The following is an 18,892-nucleotide window of genomic DNA, read 5'->3' on the forward strand; positions in this document are numbered from 1 at the left end:
GAAGGGGTGGAGTATGCCAGGCTACCCTAGGTGGGCACAAGCAGTGACACCTCCGATGAGCTGTTACCGGGTAAGTCTGAGTGGAGGCCCGTGCCCCATTCGATAGGGGTCTGCTAGCAGTCTAGAGACACACTCCAAAAGTACTAGAGGGCTTCTCTAGTGGGTCCTAGGGCCGTTCGATTGGCCCCAGGGGCTCGGTGCCTCCCTACGGTGGGATCCCATTTAGAGACCTCCCTGCCGGTCTCGGACATGACTTAGGGCATCCCAAGCAATTGCTTGCTTGGGTCTCGGCCATGTACGGGCTTGCCCATAGTCATCCCTGACTCTGTTTGTCCTAGGGCGGCTGTCGAGACCCTCGAGGGCCCAGCCTTCGAACCCTTGGACCATAACAGGCTCGGTGCCTAGTTCCTTAGTCTGAAAGGAATCAGGTTGGTTGCAGGAAGAGCCCCTGAGCTTCTGCTTGGAGCAAGAGGGCGATCAGGAGTTTTCCCGTCTTTTTTGTGCGGCCCTCGTGCATCCTTTTCGTTCAGAAGGAGGGGTGGAGTATGCCAGGCTACCCTCGGTGGGCGCGAGCAGTGACACCTCCGGTGAGCTGTTACCAGGTAAGTCTGAGTGGAGGCCCATGCCCCATTCGATAGGGGTCAGCTAGCGGTCCAGAGACGCACTCCAAAAGTACCAGAGGGCTTATCTAGTGGGTCCCAAGGCCATTCGATTGGCCCTGGGGGCTCGGTGCCACCCTACGGTGGGATCCCATTCAGAGACCTCCCTGCCGATCTCAGACATGACTTAGGGCATCCCAAGCAATTGGTTGCTTAGGGCTCGGCCATGTACGGGCTCACTGAAAGGTTCTAGTATGGCTAGAGGGGGGTGAATAGCCTATTTAAAATTCTACAAATCAACTAGAGCAATTTTATTAGTATGACAAATAGCATAATGCAAACTTGCTCTAGCTCTACAAGGGTTGCAAGCCACCTATCCAACAATTCTAGTTGCAATGATTACTTAGGCACACAAACTTGCTACTCTAAAGAGCTCAACTAGATGAATGTAAATAATAATAAAGCAAGCTCTCAATTCTAATTACACTAAAGAGCTTGTATCAACTAGTTTGCAAGAATGTAAATAAGTGAGTAGGGTGATTATACCGCCGTGTAGGGGATGAACCAATCACAAGATGAATATATATCCAATCACCGGGAGAATGCCAAAGACAAGAGACAATTGATTTTCTCCTGAGGTTCATGTGCTTGCCAACACGCTACGTCCCCGTTGTGTTGACCAACACTTGGTGGTTTGGCGGCTAAGAGATGTTTCACAAACCTCGTCCACACGATTGGACACCGCAAGAACCGACCCACAAGTGAGGTAACTCAATGACATGAGCAATTTACTAGAGTTACCTTTCGGCACTCCGCCGGGGAAGGTACAACTCCCCTCACAATCACCGAAGGTGGCCACGAACAATCACCAACTCGTGCCGATCCTCCACCGCTGCTCCAACCATCTAGGTGGTGGCAACCAAGAGAAACAAGTGAAATCCGCAACGCAACACGAATACCAAGTGCTTCTAGATGCAATCACTCAAGCAATGCACTTGGATTCTCTCCCAATCTCACAAAGATGATGAATCAATGATGGAGATGAGTGGGAGGACTTTGGCTAACCTCACAAGGTTGCTATGTCAATAAAAATGTGCAAGGGTTGGAGCTACAACTGGCCATGGGGCTTAAATAGAAGCCCCCACGAAATAGAGTCGTTATACCCCTTCACTAGGCAAAACGCGCTCTGACCGGACGCTCCGGTCAGACTGATCGGACCCTGGACTCAGCGTCCGATCCACTGATTTATGCCATGTGTCATTCTGAGTTAAAACTGAACCGTCAGATCTCAACGGCTAAGTGCTGACCGGACGCCCCGGCAAAACTGACCGAACGCTAGAGCCGCAGCGTCCGGTCGAGTACAGTGAGGGTCCAAATCCATTTTTCCTCGACTGGACGCGTCCGGTCCACCTCGACCGGACACAGCCCAGCGTCCGGTGGTATACCCTAGCTACTATACCGCCAGGTCAGCGCGACCGGACACAGGCAGTCAGCGTCCGGTGCATTCGGATCCAGCGTTTGGTCACTTGATCGACGCTGGCATCACCTCTGTCTTCTTCACCCTTGCTCAAATGTGCTAACCACCAAGTGTATCACCTTGTGCACATGTGTTAGCATATTTTAACAAACATTTTCAAGGGTGTTAGTACTTCACTAGATCCTAAATGCATATGCAATGAATTAGAGCATCTAGTGGCACTTTGATAACCGCATTTCGATACGAGTTTCACTCCTCTTAATAGTATAGCTATCTATTCTAAATGTGATCACACTCACTAAGTGTCTTGATCACTAAAACAAAATGGCTCCTACATCTTGATCTTGCTTGTTCCGAAAGACCCACTTAGTTCCAATCACATTATGATCCTTAGACCTCTCAACTAAATCCCATACATGATTTCTTGTGAAGTTGTTTAGCTCTTCATGCATAGCATTGATCCAATCAACATCCCTCAAGGCTTCATCTATCTTCTTAGGTTCAATGGATGACGCAAATGAGAAATGCTCACAAAATGAAGCCAATCTTGATCTTGTTTGCACACCTCTTGAAATATCACCAACGATAGTGTCCAATGGATGATCTCTTGCAACATTGGTTGGTTGAAGCACTTGCACTTGATTGCTTGCATTTGATTGATCACTTGGTTGAGATGATGAACTAGCCATTTGTTGATTTTGCACATTGCCATTACTAGTGCTTGCTTGTATTTGATCATGAGAACCACTAGCTTGCATGTTTGAGTTAGAGAGCACTTGATTCTTGTCATCTTCAACATCAATCACCTCTCTAGGCCTTAACTCACCAATGTCCATGTTCTTCATTGCATTGACCAATTGAGTGCCTCTTACATCATCTAGATTCTCTTCTTCCTCTTGGGAACCATTTGTTTCATCAAATTCCACATCATGAACCTCCTCAAGAGTGCCACTAGCCAAATTCCAAACTCTATAAGCCTTGCTAGTAGTGGAGTAACCAAGCAAGAAACCTTCATCATATTTCTTTTCAAACTTGCTTAATCTAGTGCCTTTCTTCAATATATAGCATTTACAACCAAAAACCCAGAAGTATGCTATGTTGGGCTTTCTTCTATTCAATAGCTCATAAGGTGTCTTTTCCATCATGGGGTGACAATAGAATCGGTTGCTATAGTAGCAAGCTATGTTGATTGCTTTGGCCCAAAATGAATGACTCACATTGTACTCACTCAACATCGATCTTGCCATATCAATCAAGGTTCTATTCTTCCTTTCAACTAAGCCATTTGATTGAGGAGTGTACTTGGATGAGAATTGATGTCTAATTCCAAATTCATCACACAACTCATCAATTCTAGTGTTCTTGAATTCACTACCATTGTCACTTCTAACTTTATTGATGGTTGTTTCAAACTCATTGTGAATGCCCTTGACAAATAATTTGAATATTGCAAACACGTCACTTTTGTCACCAAGAAAGAATACCCATGTGTATCTAGTGAAATCATCCATAATCACAAATCCATATTTATTTCCTCCAATGCTAGTGTATGTGGTTGGTCCAAACAAGTCCATGTGCATTAACTCAAATGCCTTAGATGTGCTCATCATACTCTTCTTAGGATGTGTATTATCAACTTGCTTTCCGGCTTGACATGCACTACATAGCTTATCCTTCTCAAATGTGACATCTTTCAAGCCTCTAACTAAGTCATGCTTAATCAATTTGTTCAATTGTTTTATTCCAACATGACCAAGTCTTCTATGCCATAACCAACCCATGCTAGACTTAGTAATCAAACATGTTGACAATTGAGCTTCTCTAGCATTGAAATCAACTAAGTATAGATTCTCATATCTAAATCCTTTGAATATCAAGTTAGAGCCATCTACACTTATGATCTCTACATCATCTACACCAAATATGCACTTGAAACCAAGATCACATAATTGAGCTACCGACAATAGGTTGAAGTTCAAGCTCTCTACTAGTAGCACATTGGAAATGCTCAAATCATTGGATATTGTAATCTTACCTAGCCCTTTGACCTTGTCTTTGCCATTGTCACCAAATATGATACTATCAATCCCATTGCTCTTGCTTTCATTGATTGAATTGAACATTCTTGGATCACCGGTCATGTGTTGTGTGCACCCACTATCAAGCACTCAATGCCTTCCTCCGGCTTTATAATTTACTTATAAAAAAAGATCAATTCTTTTTAGGTACCCAAACTTGCTTGGGTCCTTGTAGGTTAGTCACCAAGGTCTTTGGTACCCAAATGGCCTTCTTCTTTGGGCCCCAATTGGTGCACCAATGAACTTAGCCTTCACACCATTGGCACCCTTATAAAGCATGTAACAAGAATCAAATTTGATTGAGGATACATTAGGTAGCTTGTTCTTGTTAGTCTGGCAATTTTGCTCTATATGCCCAACTTGCTTGCATCTATTGCAAAACCGACCATTGCCCTTCACAAAGCTAGCTTTGGAAGTGACAAAGGCCACCTTGCCTTTCTTGGGGGTATAGCATAATCCCTCTTTGTTGAGAGAAAATCTTTGGCTACCCAAGCACTTTAGCAAGTGGGCTTCTCCACCATAGGCATTGCCTAAGGCACGAGTGAGCTCATTCACCTCCTTCTTGAGGGTTTCATTTTCCACCATAAGCAAGGCATCACAAGTGAGACCATCACTCAAGGGTGAAGTGGAAGTAGTAATGCTACAAGAAGTGTTAGTAGGAGCAACAATAATGGGTTCATGAAAAGATTCATCAATAAGATCACATGTTAGTCCCACATCACATGTTATGATCACTTGCTCCTTCTTGGCTTCCTCCACTTTGACTTGCTCAATGAGAGAGGAGTGAGCCTTTTCAAGCTTAGAGTGAGTTTTGCCAAGCTTCTCATGGGCTTCCATTAGCCTCACATGAGTAGCATTTAGCTCATCAAAGGATTGCTCAAGAGATTTTAGTTTCTTGCGCAATTCTTTGCACTCCTTTCTCTTCATTTCATTGCAAGCATGCACTTGCTCACACATGTCCAAGAGCTCCTCCTTGGTGTACTCCTCATCATCGTCATCATCATCCCTACAAGAATCACTTTCACATTCATCATCACTCTCATCATATTTTACCTTGGTAGGCTTTGCCATGAGGCATGTCGATGGAGTGTTGAAGATGGATAGCTTCTTGTTGATGGCGATGCTTGCTAATGCTCTCTTGAGATGTTTCTTGTCATCATCACTAGAGCTATCATCATCCGAAGAGCCATCACTATCCCATGTGACCACATAGCCTCCACCTTTCTTCTTCTTTTGGAAGGTCATCTTCTTTTCCTTCTCCTTCTTTTCTTTCTTATCCTTGTTGTGCTTCTTCTTCTCATCCTCATCATTGTCACTATTGTAAGGACAATTTGCTACAACATGATCAGGGCTCTTGAAATTATAGCATCTTCTCACATATTATTTGCTCTTAGTGTGATCTCTTCTCTTTCTTGCACCATAGCCCTTCTTCTTCATGAACTTGCCCATCTTGCAAACAAAGAGAGCCATAGCTTCATCATCAATATCACTAAGATCCTCATCATTACTTGAATCTTTCATGGACTTGCCCCTGTTCTTGTATGATGAGGAGCTAGCCTTGAATGCTATGCTTTTCTTCTTCTTGTCTTCTTCTTCCTTCTTGTATTCCTTGTCATCCCCCTCCCTTTCCACATGGTATGTCTCTTGTGTCATGACATCACCTAGTACTTAGTTAGGGGTGATCTCCTTCAATCCTCCTCTAATGATGAGCAATCTCAACATTTCAAACCTTGGAGGTAGGCACATCAAGAACCGGTGAGAGACATCATCATTCTTGATCTTTTCTCCCAAAGCCTTCAAGTCATTGACAATTACTTGTAATCGATGGAACATCTCCAGAATGCTCTCATCATCTTTCATCTTGAAGCTTGTCAACTTGTCCTTGAGAATATACAACTTGGCACTCTTCACCTCCGGTGTGCCCTCATAAGTTTCCTCCAATCTTGTCCACACCTCATTAGCTCTTTCACAATCCTTGATTTGCTCAAACACCTTGGAATCAATGGTATTATATATGGTGTTGAGAGCCATTATATTGCATTGCTTGTTGGTTCTATCTTGGTTGGTGGGATTGTCGGGATCAATGATGGCATAATCATTTTTGGTCACTTCCCATACTTGATCATTGATTGAACCAAGATACATTTTCATCTTTCTTTTCCAATAGTCATAGCTTGTGCCATGAAAGAACGGTGGTTTGCCCCCCACATGGTTGAACACAACTTGAGCCACAATTTAACACCGAGGTTGTTAAGCCTTCAATTAAACAGTGACCATGGCTCTGATACCACTTGAAAGGTCCTAGTATGGATAGAGGGGGGTGAATAGCCTATTTAAAATTCTACAAATCAACTAGAGCAATTTGATTAGTATGACAAATAGCGTAATGCAAACTTGCTCTAGCTCTACAAGGGTTGCAAGCCACCTATCCAACAATTCTAGTTGCAATGATTACTTAGGCACACAAACTTGCTACTCTAAAGAGCTCAACTAGATGAATGTAAATAATAATAAAGCAAGCTCTCAATTCTAATTACACTAAAGAGCTTGTATCAACTAGTTTGCAAGAATGTAAATAAGTGAGTAGGGTGATTATACCGCCGTGTAGGGGATGAACCAATCACAAGATGAATATATAGCCAATCACCGGGAGAATGCCAAAGACAAGAGACAATTGATTTTCTCCTGAGGTTCACATGCTTGCCAACATGCTACGTCCCCGTTGTGTCGACCAACACTTGGTGGTTTGGCGGCTAAGAGGTGTTTCACAAACCTTGTCCACACGATTGGACACCGCAAGAACCGACCCACAAGTGAGGTAACTCAATGACACGAGCAATTTACTAGAGTTACCTTTTGGCACTCCGCCGGGGAAGGTACAACTCCCCTCACAATCACCGAAGGCGGCCATGAACAATCACCAACTCGTGCCGATCCTCCACCACTGCTCCAACCGTCTAGGTGGTGGCAACCACCAAGAGAAACAAGCGAAATCTGCAGCGTAACACGAATACCAAGTGCCTCTAGATGCAATCACTCAAGCAATGCACTTGGATTCTCTCCCAATCTCACAAAGATGATGAATCAATGATGGAGATGAGTGGGAGGACTTTGGCTAACCTCACATGGTTGCTATGCCAATAAAAATGTGCAAGGGTTGGAGCTACAAATGGCCATGGGACTTAAATAGAAGCCCCCACGAAATAGAGCCGTTATACCCCTTCACTGGGCAAAACACGCTCTGACTGGACGCTCCGGTCAGACTGATCGGACCCTGGACTCAGGGTCCGGTCCACTGATTTATGCCACGTGTCATTCTGAGTTAAAACTAAACTGTCATATCTCAACGGTTAAGTGTTGACCAGACACTCTGGCAAAACTAACCGGACACTGGAGCCGCAGTGTCCGGTCGAGTACAGTGAGGGTCCAAATCCGTTTTTCCTTGACTAGACATGTCCGGTCCACCTCGACCGGACACAGCCCAGCGTCCGGTGGTATACCCTAGCTACTGTACTGCCATGTCAGCGCGACTGGACGCAGGCATTCAGCGTCCGGTGCATTCGGATCCAGCGTCCGGTTACTTGATCGACGCTGGCATCACCTCTGTCTTCTTCACCCTTGCTCAAATATGCTAACCACCAAGTGTATCACCTTGTGCACATGTGTTAGCATATTTTAACAAATATTTTCAAGGGTGTTAGTACTTCACTAGATCCTAAATGCATATGCAATGAATTAGAGCATCTAGTGGCACTTTGATAACCGCATTTTGATACGAGTTTCACTCCTCTTAATAGTACAGCTATCTATTCTAAATGTGATCACACTCACTAAGTGTCTTGATCACTAAAACTAAATGGCTCCTACATTTTATACCTTTGCCTTGAGCCTTTTGTCTTTCTCTTTCTTCTTTTCCAAGTTTAAGCATTTGACCATTACCATTGTCATGATCTTCACCATTGCTTCATCACTTGGAGTAGTGCTACCTATCTCATAATCTTCTTGATAAACTAGGTTAGCACTTAGGGTTTCATCAATTAACCAAAACCAAACTAGAGCTTTCACTCGCCCATAGTCATCCCTAACTCTGTTTGTCCTGGGGCGGCTGTCGAGACCCTCGGGGGCCTAGCCTTCGAACCCCTGGACCGTAACGGGCTCGGTGCCCAGTTCCTTAGTCTAAAAGGAATCAGGTGGGGGATATTCCCTTCCCATCGGCTGACTACGGCGGGTGCGCCTTTTGAGGCGGTTCCTCGGGGAGACAGAATGGCGCCTGCCGTTGCTGTGGTCGGATGCGATGCAATGTCTGTGGATAGGATGTTACTGTGTGCACGCGATTAATAAGGAAAAGGTGGACGCGTGGGTGGTTTGGTTGGATTCGGATTAACTGCGCTAGATCTGAGGGAAGCTTCCCCGGTTTCGTCGCCCGTCCATTTCACCCCCATCCCTCCCTCATAAATATGTGACGAGCCTCGCCTCGCCCCTCCTTACCTTGCCTACCTACGTTTGCCCTTTCTGCCCTCGAGCGGTTGCTAAGAACAGAGGAAGAGAGCGCCGGGGAGAAGAAGGGAGAAGGGGGAGAAAAGGCGAGAGAGAGAGAGGGAGAGCGAGAGCACACCTTACCGCCGTGGCCACATTCTCCACCGCACCCATGGTCGGTGGCACTGTTGTCATCCAGGCAGATCCTTGGGGTCCATCTGACGTGTCCACGGCGATGTTGCAGTCGCTCGTCGATGATGGTCTCCTCCGCCCGGTTACCGACCCCACCAGATCGGAGTGGATTGCTCCGGGGGGCGAGCTGGAGCCAAGGCCACACGATGGCTACATCATGAGCTTCGTGGCCTTCCATGAGCACGGTGTCGGCCTGCTAGCGGACCAGTTCATGAGGGCGCTCCCACATTACAACGGTGTGGAGCTCCACAACTTCAACCCCAACTCCATCGTGCAGGCGGCCATCTTCGTCGCCATCTGCGAGGGGTACCTGGGCATTGCCCCCTAATGGGAGCTATGACTCCACCTCTTTTGGGCGGGGCTCACCACCAAGCCGACGGGCACGATGGGCACGCGGAAGGCGTTGAGGGCCGGTGGCTGCACTCTCCAAGTGCACCAAGACCGACAGCCCCTCTACATCCTAGCCTAGCTCGCGTCATCCAACCATCGCTGGTACAACAGCTGGTTCTACCTCTGCAATGATGACGGCGGGCTTTCCCCCTATACCAGGTGGGTCATGGAGAGCCAGCAGGAGAGGTGGAGGTACGGCGTCCCGTTGGCTGATCAGCCCAAGCTATAGCCGCTCCTGAGGGACCTAGAGAGGCTACGCAGCCATGGCCTTACGGCGGCTGTGGTCGTGGCGGCCTTCCACCGCCGGAGGGTGCTGCCGCTGATGGCTTGGCGGCAGCGCCTGTTCGAGATGACATCGGATGAGCTGATCGACAGTGTCCGGTTGTCCACCGTCGCCCTCTCCGATGAGAAGATTCTACATCGGGGGAGAGAGACAGTGGAGGGGCGGCTGAGGAGCAGTGGTCTGACCCTGTTCTTGATGCACCCATTGTGGGGGTACCTCTCTCTGGTGAGTCACGCGCCGCTGCGGCCCCTGAGGCCTCCTTGCTCCTTACATTTTCGATCTGTTCCCTTATTTGCATTTGTCGTTCCTGTAGGGGATGAGGGATGTGCGAGCCTCCCCGCCGCCCGTTCCCAAGGACGCAGAGCGGCGGGTGATGAACAGGGCGCATGCCAAGGCATACAAGGAGTGGAAGGATGCCGAGGAGGCAAGGCGCAAGAGGAAGGGCCTCGAGCACGACAAGCTAGAGAAATGTCACCGACAGCAGAGGCGCGATGGTCTCCGGGTGGAGCTGTCTTCGTCACCGTCGTCGACGGATTCTTCGAGCGATGACGACGAGAGCGAGGCGGGGCGGGGTCCTCTGGACCATCTCCCTGACGTCAGGGGGACGGCGCCCGGGGCATCGGTGAGTGGCCTAGTGTCTCTAGGAGGAGGAGGAGAGGATGCCTTAGGGCTGGCGATCACCCCCCCTCGGGGTCGAGGCCGACATGCCCGAGACACGGGCGTTGGGGAAGCGTGCTGTCAACCAGATGGGCTTAACGGTGGAGGTGGAACGGGCGATGGCGGGGGCAACCCAACAGCCTCCGTAGAGGGTCGAGGGGGTGTCGGAGTTCAGCGAGGGCCGGTTGACACCGGCGGACACGGGGGCTGTGCCACCACCACCGCCACCGCCGTTGCATAGGACGAGGGACGCAGTGCGGAAGCTATTGTGTCCCCGTTCGAGGTAAGTGTTTTGTCAGTGGAGTTTGCAGCATCTCCCACTCGTTCCTTGGTCGTATGCTGACCTTGTGAGTGCTTTGCCTTTAGCCAGAAGCGTCAGGCGGAAGCGCCCGCCCTGGCGCCACATAAGGCGCTCAAGGTGAGCACCAACTCCACCGCTCAATGGGTGGTGGAGGCACAGGCCACCATACAGCGTGGCACGGCGTTGGCGAGGGCCGACTCGAAGGAGCCGATCGCCCAAGAAGAGGCTATCGAGGCAGCCATGAAGCAAGCGGGGGAGGAGGCGCCTATGCCCCGCGAGGCTGGGGTCCTCGAGTTAAGTGAAGCCAAGGCGCCTTCAATCGCTGAGGCCACCGAGGGCGAGGCTGAGGCCCCAAGGACCTCCGAGGCCGAGGTGGTAGAGGCCAGGGCTTCTAGGGCTTCCGAAGCTGAGGTGGCGGACATCGAGGTTCCTCGGACTACCGAGGCCGAGGTGGTGGAGGCCGGAGCCCTTGGGACCACCGAGGCCGAGGCGGTAGAGGCCAGCTTGGGCACGGCAGAGCTGGCGGCCCAGGATGCGGAGACGGAGGCGGGGCAAGCTTTAGTACCTCCCCCGGTCCAAGACCCGCCGCCGTCATAGGAGAGCGCCTAGGAGGTGGAGGTTCATTCAATCTCCTCCGACAATACTTCCCGAGGGAAGGAGGTGGCGGAGGCCGAGGCGGCCAGCACCGCAGAGTAGCCAGCTCCGACCTCGGGCAAGGGGAGCTCGGCCCTCGTCCGAGTACAACCTGAGCCCCATGGGTGGGATAGCCCACGTGTCTTGTGGCGAAGCTAGGATGACCCTGAGGGGGAGCCTCTATTCGCCCTCGAGGACACGGTTGGGGGGGGGCACTGCACACGGGCGTCAAGCGCGCCCTAGCCGTCGTCTCCTCGCACTATGCCGGCATCGACCTCGAGGCCGTCAGCGACGATTACGTCATGGCCGAGGATGATGAGAAGGCTAAAGAGGAGTTCATGAAGCTGGTGGAGGCGACTGAGGCCCCTGGCACAGCGCTGGCCAGTTTGTTCGAAGAGGAGGTGGTTCCTCCTACACCGACCGCCGATGCTGGCGACCTAGAGTTTTGACCTAGGCCAAAGGGGCCATATAAATAGATTAGGACTTTACATCATTGTATCATGACGCTTGTGGCCGTCGAGGCCTTTTTAAAGTACTTATGTGTATACGCATTTTAATCGTTTTTATTGTATTTCCGAGCCTTTGCCCTCTGTCTCATCTTTGAACATATCTCTTGCAAAAAACTTCCTCGGAGCCTAAGCTGCCCTTCGAGCAAAAGGTGGTGAGGGAGTTGCCGTAGCCCAGAGGCGTAGGCCGTCTCGTGACTCGGCTAGCCTTTTGGCCCTGAGACAGACTTTCGGTCCTTAGGTTTTTTACAATCGATTTGTCAGAGCACGTGAGAGAGTTTGGCGTAGGATTTTTTTGAAAAATGATTTCGAAAAATGACTAAAAACGGTGTCTGGGACTTAGGGGGGTCCCCCCTTCTAGCCTCCGAGGGAGGCTCGGTTCTATAGAGGCAGAGCCGGGTCTTGTTCGAGCCCCGCGGTGGGCACCTCTGCAGAGGTAGAGCCGAGTCTCCCTTATAGCGTTATCATCATAACGTCGCTCCCCCACCGATGGGGGGCAAGGTTTCTCAAAAAATTAGAACAACTAAAGAATGCTTCTTTAATGTATTTCGAGAAACAATGTGTACAATGCTTGGAAATTTAAGGGTAGAAGCGACGTAGTCGTTCTATGTTCCAAGCGTTGGTGAGGATTTCGCCCTTTTCGTTGGCTAGCTTGTAGGTCCCGGGCTTTAGCACTTGGGCGACGATGTACGGCCCTTCCCATGGCGGGGTCAGCATGTGGCGGCCCTTGTTGCTCTGCCTCAGTCTCAGCACCAGGTCGCCCACTTTCAGGTCTCGGCTTCGAATGCACCGGGCTTGATAGCGTCGTAGGGCTTGCTGGTACTTGGCCGAATGTAGCAGCGCAATGTCTTGGGCTTCCTCCAGTTGGTCGAGGGCGTCTTCGCGGGCAGTGCGGTTGCTTTGCTCGTTGTAGCCTGTAGCCTTGGGGAACCGTACTCCAAGTCAGTGGGGAGGATGGCCTCGGCTCCACAGACCAGGAAGAACGGTGTGAACCCCATGGCTCAGCTCGGAGTGTTCCTCAGGCTCCAGATGACCAACGGGAGTTCAACAAGCCATTTCTTGCCAAATTTCTTCAACCGGTTGTATATTCTTGGCTTGAGGCCCTGTAGGATCATGCCGTTGGCACGTTCTACTTGGCCATTTGTCCTAGGGTGTCCTACGGCCAACCAGTCCACACGGATGTGGTGGTCATCACAGAACGTCTAGAACTTGTGGCCGATGAATTATGTCCCATTGTCAGTGATGATGGTGTTTGGAACCTCGAAACTGTGGATGATATCAGTGAAGAACAGCACCGCTTGCTCGGATTTGATTCGAGTGATCGGACGAGCCTCGATCCACTTGGAGAACTTGTCGATCGCTACCAGTAAATGGGTATAGCCCCTAGGGGCCTTCTGCAGAGGCCCAACCATGTCCAGCCCCCACACGGCGAATGGCCATGTAATGGGGATGGTTTGAAGGGCTTGGGCCGGGAGGTGCGTCTGTCGCGCATAGTACTGGCATCCCTCGCAGGAGCGTACCAGCTTGGTGGCGTCAGCAACCGCCGTTGGCCAGTAGAACCCTTGGTGGAAGGTGTTTCCGATGAGCATCCGAGGCGCTGCATGGTGCCCGCAGGCCCCCGCATGCAAGTCCCAAAGTAGGGCTTGGCCTGCCTAGGTGGTGATGCACCGTTGGAGGACGCCAGATGGGCTTCGCCTGCACAACTCGCCGTTGCTGAGAACGTAAGTTTTGGCTCGTCGCGCAAGCCGTCGGGCTTCAGTCCTTTCTGCAGGAAGCTCTCCCCGAACGAGGCAATCAAGGAACGGGACTCGCCAGTCCATGCCCTGGTCGGCCTCGGGAGGCTCCGTGTTGATTTCCACGGCCTTAAGCTCGGCCGCAGGGGTCTCGGTGACAGAGGGGGCCTCGAGCCCTACGGTGGGCTCGACCGGTGGGCCCGCTTCCACCACCGAGGCGTAGTCGATGGAAGGCTTGTGGAGGTCTCTAGCAAAGATGTTCGGAGGGGCCGGGGCCCGTGCCGACGCCATCTTGGCCAGTTCGTCCGCGGCCTCGTTGAATTTTCGTGGAATGTCGGTGTTTTGGACCGGCAGGCCCTCAACTGACTAGTGAAAGTGTACTGCATGCCCCTAATCCCGGATGGTGATGCAAAGAGACATAAGGTTTATACTGGTTCAGGCAATAGGTGCCCTACGTCCAGTCTGAGGGAGCGATCTTGTATTCCTTGCACCGAGGTGCTCGTAGTAGGGGCTTACAAGCTGGGCGAGAGAGGGAACTTGTCCCAGGTCTCTGCGTGGAGCGGCGTGGGTTGCTTGAGATGTTGATCTCGTGCAGTGAGGAAGAGTGTGTGTTACAGAGCGTTGTGCGTTGCTTGCATGCGTGGTGTCTGTCTATCTCCGATTCCCTAGAAGCGGCTCCGGTCACTCCCTTTTATAGTCGAAGGGAGGCACAGGGGCGGTACATGGATTTGCTACGTGGCGTTTTGTAAGCAGAGGCGGCATGTCTGAGCCCTGTAGCTTGTCACTGTGGCGGCATGGTCGGTGGAGCGGCCTTGTCCTCGGTGCACTGGAGCGACGCGCCGGTCACGCCTGATCCAGTGCGACGTGGGAGCTCCTGTGATGACATGCACGCCTTCTTCTATTGGAGACGTGCTGGTCGCTGTATGTTTGATTGACGCAGAGAGCCGAGGCCTAGTTGGTGCAGAGGCTGAACCATCGTGGGGGGCTCGGTGGGCACGAGTCCCGAGGCTACAGGGGCCCAGAAGCGGATAACCGAGGCTCGGAGGGAGCAGTTGGTCTTGTACGCTGATTCCGAGACTACAGAGACCCGGACTTGACTCTCCACGCCGCGCTGTCCTTGGAGCAGGTGGGGTTAGGCAGCATAGTGCAGCACGGGTGTCGGTCGTGGGCACAGCGCCGAGCACAGCGACCGGTAACCCTCGCCCCGTCTTGTCCCGGACGTCGTGGCGTCGATGTGACTCCCATCTCGTCGGCCACTCCGCTGTATCGAGCCGTCGTTCGGCTGACGTCGCGGGAGTGGTTGGACGCGTTGGTTGGATGTGACGTCCTCGTCCGAGGCCTCGTGGCACGGGGCCTCGGGCGAGGCGGAGAATCGGTACCTCGTCCGAGGCCTTACGGGCGGGGCCTCGGGCGAGTCGGAGAATCGGTACCTCGTCCGAGGCCTTACGGGCGGGGCCTCGGGCGGGTCAGAGAATCGGTACCTCGTCCGAGGCCTGACGGGCGGGGCCTCGGGCGAGGCGGAGAATCGGTACCTCATCCGAGGCCTGACGGGCGGGGCCTCGGGCGAGGCGGAGAATCGGTACCTCGTCCGAGGCCTGACGGGCAGGGCCTCGGGCGAGTCGGAGAATCGGTACCTCGTCCGAGGCCTTACGGTTCGGGGCCACGAGCGAGGCGGAGAATCGGTTCCTCGTCCGAGGCCTGATGGGCGGGGCCTCGAGCGAGGCGGAGAATCGGTTCCTTGTCCGAGGCTTCGTGGTTTCGCTCTGGGCCGAGCCCGCTTCGGGTGAGCCCGGATATTGATCGAGGTGGGCCGGGCGGTTTAGCCGAGCCTCGGATAAGGTGGGGGTTTGCCAGTGGTTGTTTCTTAGTTTCGATTTTTAAAGGTCTAAGCGATCTTTTCGACTCTTGCTTAGGGGACCCCTTTTTATGGTACCCGATAATATAAAAAGAAAATGTATACATGGATGATCTTGACAGGACGAGAAAACTTTTGGCTGTTCAGTCAACACATGTACAGTTGCCAGTACTGCTAGAAGATACTTTACTACTGATTGCTATACCTAGCTTGCGTGAAGTAGCAGCCGCCCGGGCCTGTCATTTCCATGCGTATACATGTTCTCATCTTTTCATTTATTCTCATGACAAGAATCACATATTCTCATAACAATATATTTTCATGATAGAATTTATCATGAGAATATATGTCATATATTCTCATGAAAGAATCTATATCATGAGAATATGTGATTCTTGTCATTAGAATAAATGAAAAGATGAGAACATGTATACGCATGGAAATGACAGGAGTGACACACGGAATGTTTCGTTCCTCTCGTTCTTCCCCTGGCCAGTCGCTGCTATATATACAGGCATTAGCCGTAGCTCTACCACTACCAGGCTAGCTCCTGATCTCTCTCTCTCACACACACCCCACGGAACATATAATCCACGCAACAATAGCGAATGAAATGGCGTTCCCGGGTGCATTGCTGGAGCTGGTCGCCGAGGCCAGGCTCAATCCGGCGAGGCTGCCGGTGGCGCTGATCTCCTTCGGCGTCGTCCTGAGCGCCGCCGCGCTCGCGCTCATCATTTTCAAGGCCCCGGCAGGCATCTTCCTCCGCCTGCACGGCAGTGCGCCGGGGTGCTTGTACTACGGCATCCTCAGCGCCGTAGTGATCTTTGGTCTGGCGGAGGCGTCGTTGGGTTTCTGGCTGGTGCCGCGCGACGACGTGGACGACGGGGACGGTGGCTGGCACACCGCCGGCAAGACGGTGCTGTGGGTCTCCCTCTTGCCGCTCGTCCTGGTGTTTGCCCTCGGTGGCCTTGCGTTTCTGAAATAGTACTTATGCTTGTTTGTTGTGTGCTCGTGTTTAGTGGCCTTGATCGAGTGAGGCTTAATTTTTAGGTGCTTCTACGGCGTATCATCCATTTTCGTCCTTAATAACTACCGTACGTTCGGGACTCAATTTCGTTCTAAACTTTTAAAATGATTATGTTAGTTCTCAATTTTTTCTTCTAAGCTTAGTTTTATCTTGAAATTATCGAAGTGACTGTTTTAGTCTGTAAAGTTAAGTTTGTATTTTGAACTCAGTTTCATCCATGAACTATCAAAGTGTATTTTAGTGCTTAAACTTTTCTTTTTGCTCAACTTTCGTCCCTCGTCCTATGTCGATCACCAAGATATGTCGCACCTAGTTAATTCTAGGACCATCTGTGATTCGAGATGGATTGTCCTTAGTGTCATCGGATAGCACACGCATTTTTATCCACGTTTTAAAATTAATATACATATAAATATGGATACGAATATCCTCAAATATAAATAATTGGTTATTTTTTTCATATCAATAACTAAATATTATTTTAGCTCATGGACAATACTATATCATTTTTCCGCAATCAGTTGTTAGTTGAGCCTAACCCTAGAAATAACTATGGAAAAAATTTATAGATCTATTGTTGTTTAGTATGTTCCGAAGATACTAAATGGTACCATTACAAGGTAACATTTAAAACAACGCATTAGAATTATTAATGGTCGCTAAAGAGTTTTTAAGCCATCCACTAATGATATTTTTATTTGAACATTTTTTATCTCTATAATCGCGGACAGTGCTGGAGTTGACCAGGTATGATGGTGCGGTCACTACGTGAAAAATAGTTTATAGCAACGGGGTTTTTTCTTTTTAGGGGCGGCTAGCATTGGAGCCGCCCCTACAGTGACGTACTCGGACTCCAGCACAACAACCGCCTCTACAAATGGCATAGTAGGGGCGGCCCTACAAATCGAGTCGATTTATAGGGGCGGCTCGTATTACCAGTCGCCCCTGCTGTGTCCATTTGTAGGGGCAGCTAAATCACAAGCCGCCCCTAGAAATACCCGTTGTATATATAGCGGCTACATTCTTTCACGAGAAAAAAAAATCCAAACCCTAACTCCTTCTCGCGCATCCGCATCCGCCTCTCTGAAAGCTCTAGTTTGGTTTTGGTTAATTGATGAAACCCTAAGTGCTAACCTAGTTTATCAAGATGATTATGAGATAGGTAGCACTACTCCAAGTGATGAAACAATGGCGAAGATCATGACAATGGTGATGGTCAAATGCTTAAACTTGGAAAAGAAGAAAGAGAAAAACAAAAGGCTCAAGGCAAAGGTATAAAATGTAGGAGCTATTTTGTTTTGGTGATCAAGACACTTAGAGAGTGTGATCACATTTAGGATTGATAGCCGTACTATTAAGAGAGGTGAAACTCGTATCAGAATGCGGTTATCAAAGTGTCACTAGATGCTCTAACTCATTGCATATGCATTTAGGATCTAGTGGAGTGCTAACACCCTTGAAAATGTTTGTGAAAATATGCTAACATATGTGCACAAGGTGATACACTTGGTGGTGTTGGCACATCTACAAAGGAGGTGGTGTTTGCAGGGTTGAGATGGGTTTGGGTCCCTCTCGGCGCTTTCGGGAAAATGGAATGCCTATTTTCTATTGCGCCGGATGTAAATTCTTGTGGTTGGCACATTAGATCAAGGGTGAAGAAGTTAGAAGTGAAAACGAGTTGATCGCGAAGACGCTGGCGTCGGTCAACTGACCGGACACTGAGTCTGAAAGCACCGGACGCTGGTTTCTGAGTCCGGTCAAACTGACATGGCGACACAGTGACTAGGGTATTGCACCGGACGCTGGTCTGTGTCCGGTCAAGGTGGACCGGACACGTCCGGTCCGAAAAATACGCCTCGGGGAGCTTACTGGAAACGACCGGACGCTGAGATCCAGCGTCCGGTCACTTTATAACTGACGCGTCCGGTCATGTCATGACCGTTAAGATCAGACGACTCCTGTTGAACGCAGGATGACATGTGGCTTACATCGGTTGACCGAACGCTGGGTCTAGAGTCCGGTCAGTATGACCGGAGCGTCCGGTCAGAGCGCGTTTTACCCAGTGAAGGGGTATAACGGCTCTATTTGATTGGAGCTCTATTTATAGCCCCATGGCCGGCTCAAGGGAGTACTCTTGCACATTTTCATTGACATAGCAACCTTGTGAGCTTAGCCAAAGCCCTCCCACTCATCTCCATCATTGATCCATCATCATTGTGAGATTGGGAGAGAATCCAAGTGCATTGCTTGAGTGATTGCATCTAGAGGCACTTGGTATTCGTGTTGCGCTGCGGATTTCGCTTGTTTCTCTTGGTGGTTGCCACCACCTAGACGGTTGGAGCAGCGGTGAAGGATCGGCACAAGTTGGTGATTGTTCGTGGCCGCCTTCGGTGATTGTGAGGGGAGTTGTACCTTCTCCGGTGGAGTGCCAAAAGGTAACTCTAGTAAATTGCTCGTTTCATTGAGCTACCTCACTTGTGGATCGGTTCTTGCGGTGTCCTATCGTGTGGACGAGGTTTGTGAAACACCTCTTAGCCGCCGAACCACCAAGTGTTGGTCGACACAACGGGGACGTAGCGTGTTGGCAAGCACGTGAACCTTGGGAGAAAATCGATTGTCTCTTGTCATTTGCATTCTCCTGGTGATTGGTTTGATCTTCATCTTGTGATTGGTTCATCCCCTACA

General features: G+C 50.3%; 1 protein-coding gene across 1 annotated transcript; it reads left to right on the plus strand.

Moving 5' to 3' along the window:
* Window positions 1-9,534: 9,534 nt before the first annotated feature.
* Window positions 9,535-11,050, plus strand: LOC136503716 (uncharacterized). Its single transcript, XM_066498709.1, has 3 exons — window positions 9,535-9,720; window positions 9,809-10,117; window positions 10,523-11,050. The coding sequence occupies exons 1-3, from the start codon at window positions 9,535-9,537 to the stop codon at window positions 11,048-11,050; spliced, it is 1,023 nt and encodes a 340-aa protein (XP_066354806.1).
* The last annotated feature ends 7,842 nt before the right edge of the window (window positions 11,051-18,892 follow it).

The sequence above is a fragment of the Miscanthus floridulus genome, chromosome 14, assembly GCF_019320115.1.
Source record: "Miscanthus floridulus cultivar M001 chromosome 14, ASM1932011v1, whole genome shotgun sequence".
NCBI classification, from domain to species: Eukaryota; Viridiplantae; Streptophyta; class Magnoliopsida; order Poales; family Poaceae; genus Miscanthus; species Miscanthus floridulus.